Source organism: Anser anser (assembly GCF_964211835.1).
Source record: "Anser anser genome assembly, chromosome: Z".
Classification (NCBI taxonomy): Eukaryota; Metazoa; Chordata; class Aves; order Anseriformes; family Anatidae; genus Anser; species Anser anser.
Window position 1 is genome coordinate 78,220,439 of NC_139723.1, and position 13,550 is coordinate 78,233,988.

Consider the following 13,550-nt stretch of genomic DNA (forward strand, 5'->3'; position numbering starts at 1 on the left):
CAAAAAGTGACAGGGTACAACCAGAGCTCAGGGACATGGGGGATCCCCCAAAACCCAGAAATGGGGACCGGTGGCACCCGGCCACCTCCCTGGCACTACGTGGGTGCCACACGAAGTGGTGAAAGCCATCCTCTTTACACCACCAGGGGTTTCCAGGGGTGGGTACTCCCCCGAGCATCCTTGCACCTTCTCGGGATGTCCTGGAGGCCAGGTTTTGGGTCCTCCCAGAGAGGTGGTGCTGTCTGTGTCCCTCTCCCTACTGTCCCCACACCCTCCCCATCACAGCCAGGACTGTGCCTGGGTGCAGGGAGCCGAACCCACCCAGCCAGAAGGGAAATAATGCCCAGGGCTGCCAGTGGTCATGAAATGATCATTTAATGAAGACCGTCTCTCCTGGTGCATGTGTGTGTGCGTGTGTCTGTGTGGGCTTTTTTTTTTTTCCTTCTTCTCTTTTTTTTTGTTTCTTTTTCTTTTTTTTTTTTTATATATATACATCTATAAAAAATTCAAATACAGCATGTCAACAGTTGGAATACTAGGACGTACGGTATTAAATACTGCGCTTGGGTGCGGGCAGGGACAAGAGGAGCTGTCTTTACAAAACAGGGCCAGGGGTGGGACGGGGAGGAGAGCAGAGCAGGACCGGGGACAGCCAGGGACAGCGGGGGACAGGTCTGCAGGGCACCAGCTCTAGTGGGGACAGCAGAGCTATTCTTATTTTGTTGAAGAATTAAGACAAAGACATCAATGGAGGCGATTCCCTGTATCCAACGTGGTTAAAAGAGCGTGGGGGTGTGGGGACGGGGGTGATGAAGGCTCCTCTGGGTGCTGCTAGGGGCTGTCTGGAGGGGCAGGCGCTGGGTTGCTCTTCCAGAGGGAGCTTGGGCTTTTATCATTTTTATCCCCATTTCAAACCCATTTTTTTTTTCCCATTAAGAACGAGCCAGCTCCCTACTCCTCACCGCACTTGTGAAAGCCACCAGTTCATCCTTCCACTATCCCCTGGGAGGGGACCGAGTCCCCACCCTGCACTCCTCTGGCTTTTCCGTGCGGTCAAGAGCTCGCGGTGACGAGTCCGGTCCTTGGGGCTCCCCCCATGGCCGTTGGCTGGGAGCGTCCCCCAGAAATGTCCCGTCCCCTCTTCCGAGCATGCTGTCACGTTGTCACCCGCGTCCCGGCGGCGCGGTGGCGTGGCGGTGGCACGTCTTTGGCGTGGCGGGTTAGCTGTATGAGCGATGGCGGGGCTGGCCCGCGGGGTCCCAGGGCTGCGGCACAGTGCCCGGGCTCGCTGCGCCTTGCTGGGAGCGGGGACAGGGCGGGTGGCAGGGGGACGAGTGCGTGTCCTCGCTCTGGGCTCGGCGAGGTTTTCGGGGCAGGTCCCCGGGGGCGGCGGCGGCGGCGGCTCTGTCCTCCTCCGCAGCGATGGCGAGAAGCGTGATACGTCCTCAACGTGTGCAAAATCGAAGAGATAAGAGACTCAAACCGGGAGGGAGGCGGAGGGAGGGCGGTGGTGGCGGTGGCGGTGGCGGTGGGAGGTTGTCTCCGCTGGGCTGTGACAGACGGGGATCTGTGATGGGGAGGAGAGGGGTCACCGGACTCGCTCCGGGCTCGGCTGTGACCGGCCACCGACGTGGCTCTGGGAACACGCCGAGCTGGCTCTGACCTTTTCCCAAGAGGAAATTCACCCGTGCATCCAAAGCCCCCATGTTCTCCTCCCAGGGCCAGACCTCACCTTTCCATCCCTGGCCGTGTGCCACAGCCTCTCCCATTGCCACCACCAATGTCATGCGTGTGCCAGAGGGGAGCAAAAAAAAAACCCTGCGCCCATGGGAGTTGCAGTGGGATGGCGCCTCCGTGGGCAAGTGACGGGCTGTGGCACCTGCTGGGTGGCACTCGCTCACCCACAGGGCAGTGGTGCCACATCCTTTATGCCCCATCGCTGCTGAGCACGAGGCATCTAAACCCGACCCCTTTGCAGGGTTTGGGGCAAATGTTTGAAAACCCATTTCGAGATTTCCCTGCCAGAACGCCTGATTTGGAAAGGCAGCCAAATTCAGTGCGTTGACAAGTAATTGCAAACACACCCAAATGCCTCATACCCAATGCTCTTCACCCACAGCCTGCTTAGTGTCCCCTTCCCAACCACGTCAGAGCCCCTCAGCCCTCCATGTCCCCCCAGCACCCAACCCCATCTCTCATGCCCCCAACTTGGGGCATACTCACTAAATAAAGAGGACACCATAAGCAGCCAAGACCAGTCCAGCTGTCCAACACACTGCCACGGCCCCGCTGCCCACCACGGCCCCCTTGTCGCAGATTTTAGTGGTGGGGGGGGGCACGAAAGAGGAGGTGCTGGTGCTCGTCGTCTCTGCGGGGAGGGAGAGCAGATGGTGAGGGGAGCTGGGGCACCCCAAGATGCATCCCATGGGGATGTCCCCAAATTGCCCCTTGCTGAGCTGGGTGGCCGGGACTATGAGCCAGGGGATGGCGTGGTCCATGGGACTTTCACTGCTCTCACACAGGACCCAGAGGGTCCCAGAGTGCCCCCGATGTGCCATGCCCATGCTGGCCCTTCCCTGGTCCCGCACAGGACCTGTAGCCACCCTGCTAGCATTATCCCTAGCCCCGTTGGGATGCCAGCCAGCAGTGTCTGGACATGGCACACCCCTGGGTCCCCAAACCTGTGTGTTCCCTTCCGAGCTGCCTTGTGCCCCGCAGCCACCTGCTGTCAATCCAAAGCAAACCTTGCTGTGACCCAGCCCCATACCTGGACCAGGGACCCCCCACCCCGTGCTCTTGGTGCCATCAGAGGTGGCATTTGCCTTTTGAACACACACCCCCTCCCTGTGAGCACATCTGACCAGCTGTGCATGCACTCCTGGCCGGGAAAACACCCTATGTGTGCTCACACACACACACACACACACACACGCATCGCCGGCACCGAGCGGCTCCCGGAGCTTCCCTGCCTGCCCCCAGTGCTTCCCAGCCAGCCTGCAGCTGGTGCCAGTTGGGGGAACTGGTGCAGGGCCTGCTCCCATCCTTCTGGGAAGCCGAGGGCTGATAACATGCATTTGGACACGGTCCCAGCCCTTTCCTAGAAGCAGAGGCTTGTTAACTTCGTGGCTTTTATTTCTAATTGGCATCGCTCCGAGCCATTGTGCAGGGTCGGAGGTGTGGAGGGGAGGTAGGACTGGAGAAGGAGGGGGGCAGCGCTCCAGAGAATAATAATAAATCCCAAGCTTCGCCGTGGCGCTTGGAGCATCCCAGTGAGGAGGATGCCAGAGGCAGGAGAGCTGAGTCAGCACTTTGTGGGACACTGTCTGACCTGCTGCCGGGGCCACAGCGGGGCTGAAGGCATGGGCTCCCCAGGGTTAGGGGGGTCTCCCTGGCCAGGACCCCCAGGTGTTTGTGCTGGGGCAGGGGGGGGGGTTTACCAGCAATCTGGGCCTCCGTGGTGAGGTGCTTGGGCTCCTCCGTCCAGGGGGTGGCATGGACGGCCACGCTCCAGTCGCTCCACGTGCCGATGTCGTTGTCTTTGGCGGCCACCTGGATGATGTACTCCTTGCCTGCATAGGCGTCCGTGATGGTGTGAGACGTCCCGTCCGACAGCTCGACCTGCGGGCAGCGGTAAGGTGATCAGTGGGTTTAGCCCTGCCACGGGGTGATAAAGAGACCTCACGGCACTTATGTGCTACCATAAGGAGAGAATATCAAGCTCTTCCAGCAAAAAAGGCAAAATAAGGGTGTTAAGGGCTGGCTGTGCACAAAAGGCAAGAGGCACGGAGTCAGCCCTTGCACCCATATGCCCCCCTGACATCCTCTGAGCCATCCTGGAGGCTTTTCTGGGGAGGTTTTGGCCAGAGGCATGAGCACTGAGCCCAGCACAGGGGTGTAGGGGGAGATGCTCCGGCTGCAGCTAAGCCACGGGTGCAGCGAGGCTCCATCGTGCTCCCGGATTTGCAGAGCCAGAGTGGAGCTGCTTCCTCTAGAGGTCACCAGAAACTAGTAAATGTGCGGGCAGGCTCTGCTCGGACATGTTGGGACGCTGGGAACCACAAACCCATGGCAGTGGGACCCACGCAGGAGGGACAGCGGAGGAAAGCTCAGCACCCACACGACCTGCTGGGGATGGAGCTGGGCTGCTCGGGGCTCATGGGGTCACCGAAGGGACCACTGTAGGATAACATTGCAGAGGCTGTGCTGCGTACCACCACGAACCCTTCTTTGAGATTAAAGCTTAACACCCTGCCGGCTTCATTTCCCATCCGCGCTGCCTGTGTGTGGGGCAAGGGGGGCACCCAACCCCTGTGCAGCCATGGGCGCCCCTCTGCACAGCCCCTTCCTCCCCCCACGCCCGGCTGATGCAAACCTCCTTCTCTGCCGACACGTGTTGGTAATAAACATGTCTGGGGGGATGAGGGCTCTGATGCAGCCCATCTGCTGGGGGGGAGGGAGGGCACGCTGCTTGGCCTCCCAACCTGCTGATGGCTTCAAGCCCAAGCACGGTGTCGAGGTCCCGGTGGCTTTGGCCAGCTCTGGGGACAGGGACATGAAGTACCAGCAATTTCTGTGCCCGGTGAGCCCCAGCACCCAGCCAGGGCTTGCAGCTGGAGCGCAGAGCAGGAGCTCTTCCCACCTCACCTGCACAGCACGTCCAACACCCCAGCGCAGATTTAATCCTTCTGGTTTACAAGCCTCATCCGCCAGCTTTTACAGCCGCTTTGGGGAATCCCCACCAGGGAGGGGGACCCCTTTGTGTGTGTCTCTTTGTGGGTGAAAGCCTTTCTGCCCCCGTTCCCTCCTCAAGCACCGCATCCATCCCGCCGCACACCCGGCTCTGTGCTCCCAGCTGCTCGCACGGCCCGGCCGGCTCGGAGCCCTACATCTGCAGCACATCTGCTGGCACGGAGCAAAGGGCCTCCCGCCGCCTGCGAGGCGCGAAGCTGCTACCAAACCCACGGGGGAGCAGGGGGAAAGCCGTGCATCTGTCCCACCGATGCGTTTTTGGGGTTGTATGGGGGGGACACTGAGCCCTGCCTCTCCTTGCACCCAGGGCTCGGTGCTGGTGCAGCGCAAAGAGGGGATGCTGGCAGCTATTTGGGGTGCCAGGCAAGGAGCTTGCAGGTTTTAGGGTCTTCCTGCAGGCTTCGGCGTGGAAGCAGGCACAGAGTTTGGCATCATTCAGCCATGCTCTGGGGGCTGAGCCACCATGGGTGCCTTTAACGCTCCGATCATGATCCCGAGGCACGCAGCCCTAAAGCTGCTCCAGCACAGCTGTTGCTACTCCTAGGCTGGGCTCAGAGGTCAGAGCGTGCCATGGTGCCTGTTCCCTGTCCCCCCTGTCCCCTGTCCCCCCGCCACCCCGCTGCTTGATGTCGGGAAGAGCGGTTGGAGCCGTGCCACGGCAGCGCCGGGTGTCACCGCTCGTTTGGGATGACGGCGGGATGAAAGGGGCCACGGCTGCAGGCTGCTGAGGGCCACACCAGGGTGACACTGACCCCAGGGGTGGGCAGGAGGCAGCCCCCAAGGACCCGAGAGGCAGGGTGTGACCGCAGCCACCTGCACAGGGAGATGCCCGCACGGAGGGTCCTTTGCACGGGGCAGGGGCAGGCAAGCCCCCAGACCCCGATACGGCTCTGTGCTGGGTGTTCCCGTGTTTCCAGCATGCTGGAGAGGCAGAGAGCCAGCTCTGGGATCACGTGTGCTGCTTCTCATCTCAGAAACAGGGTCAGGCTTGTAGCAGTCCTGTTTAGTGGCTCATGGTCCCTGGCACTGTCTATGCCCAGCATTAGATACTCACTTCCTGGAGTGGGCAGAGCCATCCTGTCCTGCAGGAAAAGGGTTTTAGCCCATTTTGCTTACACGATAAGTGAAAAGGGAAATTCTGGGAGGTCTGGGAGGAAAAGAAGAATAGGATGCCAGTCCCTCCTGCAAGACACGGCTGAGCATCTTCCAAGCTGCACTGGATCTTGGCCGAGACCCATACCAAACACACCTAGCTCCAGCTCTCCTCTGTCCCAAACCCAGTCTGGATCAGGGTGCCCAGCAGGGTCAGGCTCATCCTGAGAAGAACATCCCACCAGGCTGGGAAGCAGGGGGCTTGGGAGGACGTGCTGGGGTTATCCGGTTGCCTTGTGGGTTTTCTAGTGCTTTTGGCACCCTCTGAGCTCTCCTGCCTGCTCTCCGACCAGGGTCAGAGCAACCCTGCAGAGGTCCTGCTGGCTGCTGCTCTGTAGCATTTTCTCCATCCCAAAGAGCCTCACAGCTCCCTTCCACTTGGGAGCAATTCCTGCTGCCCCCAGGGTGCACCCAGTCTGCAGCTGAGTGTTTGCAGATGAGCATTGGTGGCATGATAGGGTCAAGGCTGTGCCTTGCCTAGGAGGATGCTCCCTGGGACTCAGGCTGGAGCATCTTGCTCGTGGGACTTGGGAGGATGCTGCCCTAAGCTTTTTAGACAACAGATAAAAAGAGAAGACATGGACTTTATGGGGTCATCAATCTCCTCCCATATATAAGATGTCCTGAGCTGTAGCTCGCGATCTGCAAGTGGCATTTCTGAGCCGGGCAGCTGGAGGACGCATCCAAGAGGGGACAGCTTTGCTGTGGTGGCTGGGAAGTCCCCGGGTGGTTGAGCACAGAAATGCTGCAGCAGCAGATGGGAAAGCACACGGGGAGCGGGTCCAACTGGACGCAGACGGGGAGAGGTGGGGGAGAACGGACTGGGGAGGTCGTGGAGGGATGGATGGACACACAGCATCAAAGAGAGAGGGAGAAATTCCTTAATCCGTGTCCCTGCCACACAGAGACAAAAGTTGGAGAAAGGCTGTGCATGGTAATTTTTTTTTTGGACGGGGGGTCTGCATTTTGCAGCCTGCCTTTGTGCACCTGCCAAAAGTCACTCCGGCTGGCTGTGAAGCGCTGCCCAGATTAATGAGGGATCAGTAGCCAGTGCAATGCAGAGCTATTAGCATTGGAAAAAAAAAGAGAGAGAGAGAGAGAGAGAGGGAGAGGGAGAGGGAGAGGGAGAGGGAGAGGGAGAGAAAGAAATGAAAAGAAAAAAAAAAGCCCTTGAACACAGTAATGAAGCCGACAGCTTGCTCAGGACAGTGTGGGCTGGCATTCCATCCCGTGCCATGGCCACAGACCCCATGAGCACATTTGGGAAGATAAAGGCAGGTGCCAAGGGCTGGCCAGTGCCACCCATGGCCTGGGCAAAGTGGGTGCTACAGGTAGAAGCCCATGGCCCTGGTCACACGGATGGGATGGGGCGAGGCACCCAGGGCACCCAGGGGCTTGAGGACCTCCACAGCATCCCAGGGGACATCCATGTGTGCCATGTCCCAGTCCCCCAGCCCCAGCTGTGCTCATCAGTGACAAAGCTGTAGGAGAGATGCTGCAGGTCCCCAGCCCTGCGACAGCAGCCCCTGGGCTCCCCCAGCCCAGATGGACTTCGAAAGGAGACAGGGAGGGAGAACTTCAACCCTCCCTGTCCCAGCAGCTGTGCTGGGGGCCGGGGTGTGTTGGAAAGCCATGGAGAGGGTGATGGGGGGGGATCAGATGCCTCCCTCAGCATCCCACACGAAAATGTGTTTGCAGCTCTGCTTTCCATTCCTTAACACCTCCTGCTCCCCTGTGCCACCCCCCAGGTGACAAGGACACTGGCAGCCCTTGGTCCTACAATGGGACCCGGCACTGACCTGTGAGGCTGGGACTGAGCAAAACCCCAAACAGACCTTTGAGCTCCTGCTGGATGATCCCCTGGGTGCCCTCCCGGCAGCATCACCTGCCCCAAAGTTAAGGGGATGTGCAAACTGTCCCCAGAAAGGATATCCAGCCTAAATATTTCCCCCCCTCCTTGGAAAAAGAAACCCATTGCTCCACATAAAAGCACAATCCCCTTTGCTGCCATCTTCACCCCATCACCACACCTGCGAGGCTGACAACCTGAGGCTGTCCCCTTCTGTCACGTGCTGATACACCACTAATCTTCCCAGATTTAGCTGGGATGGGTGGGCTTCAAGTCAGAGGGAAAAACAGATTTTTGAAGAGGAGAAAATACGGATACACAGAGCACCAAACCCTCCATGTATGCTAGTGCAGAGACCATGCACCTACCCCAGGTGTTACATTGATCCTGGGCAAGCCTGGCTTCCCCAGAATAAAAGAAGCCTGCTGGCTCTTGTAGGGCTGAAGCTCACCTGCTCACCCAGCCTCCACCATGACCCACAAGCAGGGGAATGCAGAAGGAGAAGCCACGAGGGACTGGCCAGGGCACAACCTGGGTCTACCAAGCATCGTGCCTCCTCGGAAGTCTCCCCAGGTTACCCTGGATAATGGGGGAGCCAGGACCAGGAGGAGGATGGGGCCAGGTGCTGCCATCAAGCTGCAATGAACTTTGTGGGATTCACTCACGTTTTATGGGCAGCTGCTGGTTTAGGTGCCTTCATTCTCTGCAAACCCTGGGGGGCCAGCTCCTGGTGGGCTTTGCCCTGCCCCAAACCAGGATTAACCCCCCCGAGCTGGGTCACAGCAAACAGCCACTGGTGCCTGTGAAACGATGCAGCCAGTGGCAAAGAGAGGTTTTGCTTTTCCCCTTTCACAGCCATGTCTGGAGATCAAATAGGTCTGACATTAATTACTCGTAAAAGAGTCCCCAAATGCTTCATTTTTTTCTGCAGCACTGCGGGAATCGGTTTGGCTAACTCCAGACAAAACTTTCTCCCCGGTCTCTGGAATAACGGAAAGGTTGGGAAAAGCGAAGGACCCTCCTTCCCCTCTGCTTCCCCTCCGCCAGCCGGGTAGCTGAGGAGCCCAGCGGGGTCTGAGCCATTGTCCCTGCTGTCACCCCACCGAAAAGGCTGCTGTAACACTGCTGCGCGCCGCCCAGCCCCAGCCATCAGCCTGGGAGGACGAGATATTGCAGGGCTCCTCCGCAGCCTGGCTTGTCTCACACCAGATGAGGCTGAATGGCTCCCTTCTGGCTTAAAATAAAGAGCATCTTTGAAAGCGCAGCTGTAATCTCGTTAATAATGGGACTCTTTCTCTGGATGCGCCTTCCCCTCCTGCCAAGTGACAACTGTCTGAGCTCGCTTAGCTCGCCGCCACAGGAGGATGGGGTCTGGGATTCTTGGGGCACTCGGCATCACTCTCCAGGCAGTGCAAGATGCATTTACCACGCAAAAGCCTCCTTCTGCTGCTGGGGCTGATGCCTGGGGGAATACAGCAGACGTGCCTCCTACCCTCGTCCTCATCTGGAGCCCCCTTTAGCCCTGCCTATCCCATACTGAGCTGCAGGTGACACAATTTCAGCCTCAACACTTCACTCCCTCCTATTAATTCCCCCCTCCTCCTTTTTTTTTTTTTTTTTTCTTTTTTAATCACTGACTTTGCAGCCGGGAGGGGAAGGGAGAGAAGTGCTGCAGTAAAAGCTACCAGCCGTGAAGCTGTAACGGCGCTGGGTCAGGGTGACCTCCCTGCCAAGGTTGCCTGGAGAGGAATGGAAGCGCAGGCAAAGCGGCACAGTGGATGCAAATGGGCACAAAGAAGTGTGCCCGATGCAAAGTGACATTGCTGCCACCCTGGTGGGGACGTGGCTGCAGGTCACTCTGATTGCCTTCCCTCCTCTTGCCCGTCACGGGATGCATTAAGACATACTTGTGGGTTATGTCGACCTGTAAGATTCACACATTTGACCAAAAATGTTGTTTTGCCTGGGGAGATGTCCTTAAACCTGCCCTGGCTGTCACCCTGCAGCAGTGCCTGCAGACACCCCTGCTCGTGGCCCCAACTCCTGATGTCCCAGCATGGCGTGAGGGCCTCTGCTTGCTCTTCTAAAGAAGGATGTTTCCAGCCTTTGCAACTGCTCACGGACGTGGCTCTAATGCTTCCAAAACAGAAGAGGAAGGAGAGAACCCAACCACATTATTAGCTTTAAATATCTCATGACCTTTTACTGCAAATCTCAAGATCTGAGGCGCAGCCCGCCTCACGGTTCGTTAACATTTCATGTTGTCAGCACGACCAATGGGCTCAATTAGACTTCTCGACGGCATCTGCAAATTGCTGGCAACTCACCGGAGGAAATCCTCCCTTGGCCTGGCTGCCGGCTCAAGGAGTACCTCTGAGCACCGCCAGGTTCCTGGGCCGTGCGCCGAGCTCACCAGTGCTCAGCGCATGCCATCTCTGTAAGAAACGGGAATGAGGAGGTCCTGACCCAGCTCCCAGCGGGAGCAGATCTGGTGCACGAACCATCCTGGGCTCCCCAAAGTCCCCTGGGACGTCCCTGGCCTGGCAGCCACCTGCGGGGATGCGCGCACGGCCGGGGAGCCGCCTGCCCTCCTGCAGGGAGCCTGCCTGTGCGCGCGGAGATGGCTGCTGTTGTGAGTTAACCGAAGGAGCCTGTAAAACCAGAAACAGGCTATTAGCAATCCATTAGGAAAGGGTATCCAGTTCCAGCCTAGGTAATCCATTAGAGGAACATCTGAGAGCATTAGGAGAGCTCGCTTGGGGCCAGGATGGGGCTATAAAACAGAAGAGGAAACCATGCTAATCTGGCTTGAATTACAAACTTAAAAGCAGGAGAAAAATAAAGGATACCCTAAACATTTAATGTTTTATATTTAGGAGACAGAACGTGAGATTCTGCCAAAAGGAGAGAATAAAAAAACCTGTTTAGGCTACAAATATCCCATCTCTCTTCTGGCAGGAAAGAAACTGCCAGCCCCTCTTCCACAAAGGGAAGTTGCTCAGCTTTCTGGGCAAGCTCGGTGATGGTGGGGCAGAGGGGAGTCAGCGTCCACCTGATGTGACACCAAGTCTGGTTGTGCCACATTTGTGCCCTGAACAGACAGGAAAAGCTGGCGGCCAGGTTCAGCAGAGGTGGCATGATGGTTTCGGAGCGAGGAGCATCCCGCACACGTGGACGCTCATCATCTCTACTCGCTAATAAATCCCAGAGCGCACGCTAATAACTCCCAGAGCAAACTCCAACACGAGAGCTGCTAAGTGGTCTGAGCGGAAATGCGCTGCTGAGCCAGGGAAAGGGAGGGCCAACGGGATGCTGAGGCTCAAATGCACCTTTGCAAGCCCTCTGCCATGCCAGGGAGGGGACAAGGGTCCCCACCGTGTCCCTTGTTCCTCACATCCTGGGTTGGATGCTCAAGGATCACCCAGCTGTCCCCGGGGAGGGCTGTGGGTGCGTGCTGATGGCTAGCTGGCCCAGCAGTGCTCTCGATAAGATCCACTGCTCCCGCCACGGACGGCTTCATCTTCTGGTGCCAAGGCCTGGCATTATTAAAATCCTGAAAGGAAGAGCCTGGGAGAAAGCAGACGCTGATTGAATCAGGCCCTACGGTATTCGACAGCTCGACATCCATCTGATCCTATTAGTGCTCATTCAGTCCTGTCTGCCGAGGTGCTGTGCATAAATCAGCCCCTGCACAGATAATGGGAGATGGAGGGGAGGAAGGGGAGTTGCTGCTTCTGCCAAGAAACGCCACGTGCGAGCATGGACGGCTGTGGCTCTGGCCAGTCCCTGGTGCTCCCTTGTAGCTGTGCTCCCAACAGGGATGCGGGACATCCCCATGTGGCACCCAGCCCGCCAGGAGAACTAAAATTGTGCTGGGCAAATGTGGGTCCTGCTGCATCCTATCTCAAGGCACCCATCCCATGGAGGAGAGACCCACCACCATCTCAGGACACGTTGGTGACTGAGCCGGGCTTGGTCCCTCCAAGCCATGCCCTTCCCTCTCCTGGGCTGGATTTTGGGGGATGGAGGTACCCTCAAGGTGCCAGCAAGCAATAGGTTTAGAAAAGAGGGCTCAGCATGGCTCGGCCATGCTCACAGCATTCCAGCACCACGGGGTCACTTCTGGGGGAAAATCCCTGCATTTGCAGAGTGCCCATGTGGGCTAAGCAGGGCTGTGGCTGCTCGCATCAAGGGGGCCCAGGGCTCTGGCTGCTGCAGCGCTGCCATCCCCGGTGTTCAGGAGCTGATTGAATTAGGCTTCGCAAATAATTCATCTGATGAATAGTGGCAGTTTTCCTCAAATCATCCACAAATCAGATTTTTCATTACACAGCCGGCAGGGTAGGGAGTCAGAAAGCAAGGCTGGTACCTCGCTCGTTGAATGTTTGCACTCGCTCACCGAAGAAATTATTCCCCAAACACATTTCTCCACCAGCCAGTGACTGTCTCATAAGGGGCCATGGATTACAAGCAGTGCCCAGAACCACCATGCCCTCGTGGGATGCCAAGAGAGGAGCCCTTCCAGCTCTCCATGCACCCATCCAGAGGGCTGCTCTCCCTCCACAGCTCAGGGCATCTTTAATAAGGAGAAACCAAGTTTTGTCTGCCCTGAAGCTGCCTTTTGCAGCTAGGGTGCCTTGCCACCCGTGTCCCCAATACCTCTCACCAACGCTATGTGCCTGAGAGCACTGACGGAGATGCCACGCTGTCCCCTCGGAGGCACAGCTCCCAGCACCTACTGGTGGAGGCACTGGCCAGCCCGAGGGTGTCGAGGCAGGAGGTGACTTGCTGGCACTCATCATGGGGACCAGGCTGCGGCCCGGCAAAACATCATTTTTTTTCCCCAGTGGTTTCACGAGATGAAAAAAATTGACATTGCATTTCATATTTCCCATGCGTTCTCCCCATTTTTCCACGATTTGAACATTTCCCCCCCAGATGAAAATACTGTCCCAAGCAAGTGAATATCCAAACTCCCCCATCACTGCCTTACCCCGGCGGAGCGCTTGGCAGCTGCTCTTTCCCTCTCCACGAGAAGAGAAAGGCAAGGAGAGACAAGTGGGAGAAACCTCTCCCAGCCCCTGTCTGGTTTTCAAAGCTGTCAGCAAAACGCTTCAACCTCAAACAAGACCCGTGTCGCTGCCTTATCAAAGGAAAACAACAGAAAGAGAAAAAGCCGCTGGGATGACGACGTCTTACAGAGACACAAGCGTGGCACGAAGCCTCTCATCCCCTTTTTGAGCTATTTTTCTCCCTAAGAAGAGCTGCCTGGCAGAAAATCCCACTTGGCTCCGCAGCGCAGGTGAGCTCCCCGGGGACCAGGTGTTGACTCCTATTTGTCTTTTTTGGGGGGGCAAAATGGCTCATCAAGCAAAACACCGCTACGCTTGCCTAATTGGCTTTCCTCTGGCCCAGCTCAGCAGAGAAGGGATGTTGGATGAGACATGCCAGCGCAGCAGCACCTCTCATCCAGCGGCAGATTGCTTTCCTTCACAAGTAGAGCATGCAAGCAGCGCACGGAAAAAAAAAAAAAAAAAAAAAAAAAGGAAAAGGAAAAAAAAAAACCCTGTTCGTTATCTTCCTGCAGCTAACAAATGAAATCTGTCCTCCGGGCTGCCAAGGATTTCACTGACTTTTTTTTTTTTAAAGAAACAAGAAATAAAAGTAAGAGGGACGATAACATCACGGCAACCGCTCCGTTACCAACTGTGCTCTGAGTTACGGCGAGCGGTATTTTATCTTCAGTTCAAAATCTAAATGTGGCAGAGGCACATTTAAATGCAGTGACATTTATACTTTG

The 13,550-nt window shown here is 57.2% G+C and overlaps 1 protein-coding gene across 5 annotated transcripts in view; it reads right to left on the bottom strand.

The window, feature by feature from the left end:
• Window positions 1-358: 358 nt before the first annotated feature.
• CNTFR (ciliary neurotrophic factor receptor) overlaps window positions 359-13,550 on the bottom strand; it is a gene marked incomplete at its 3' end in the record, with an annotated part of 178,455 nt that continues 165,263 nt past the window's right edge. For 4 of the 5 annotated variants that reach the window (XM_083818337.1, XM_083818336.1, XM_083818339.1 and 1 more), the window contains 3 exons: window positions 3,438-3,618; window positions 2,224-2,368; window positions 359-1,567 (listed from right to left, as the gene is read on the bottom strand). In XM_083818337.1, the coding sequence (XP_083674463.1) occupies window position 1,567; window positions 2,224-2,368; window positions 3,438-3,618 (327 nt within the window). Of the gene's footprint in view, window positions 1,568-2,222; window positions 2,369-3,437; window positions 3,619-13,550 lie in introns of those variants that run through there. The other variant, XM_083818335.1, reaches the window with a different exon arrangement.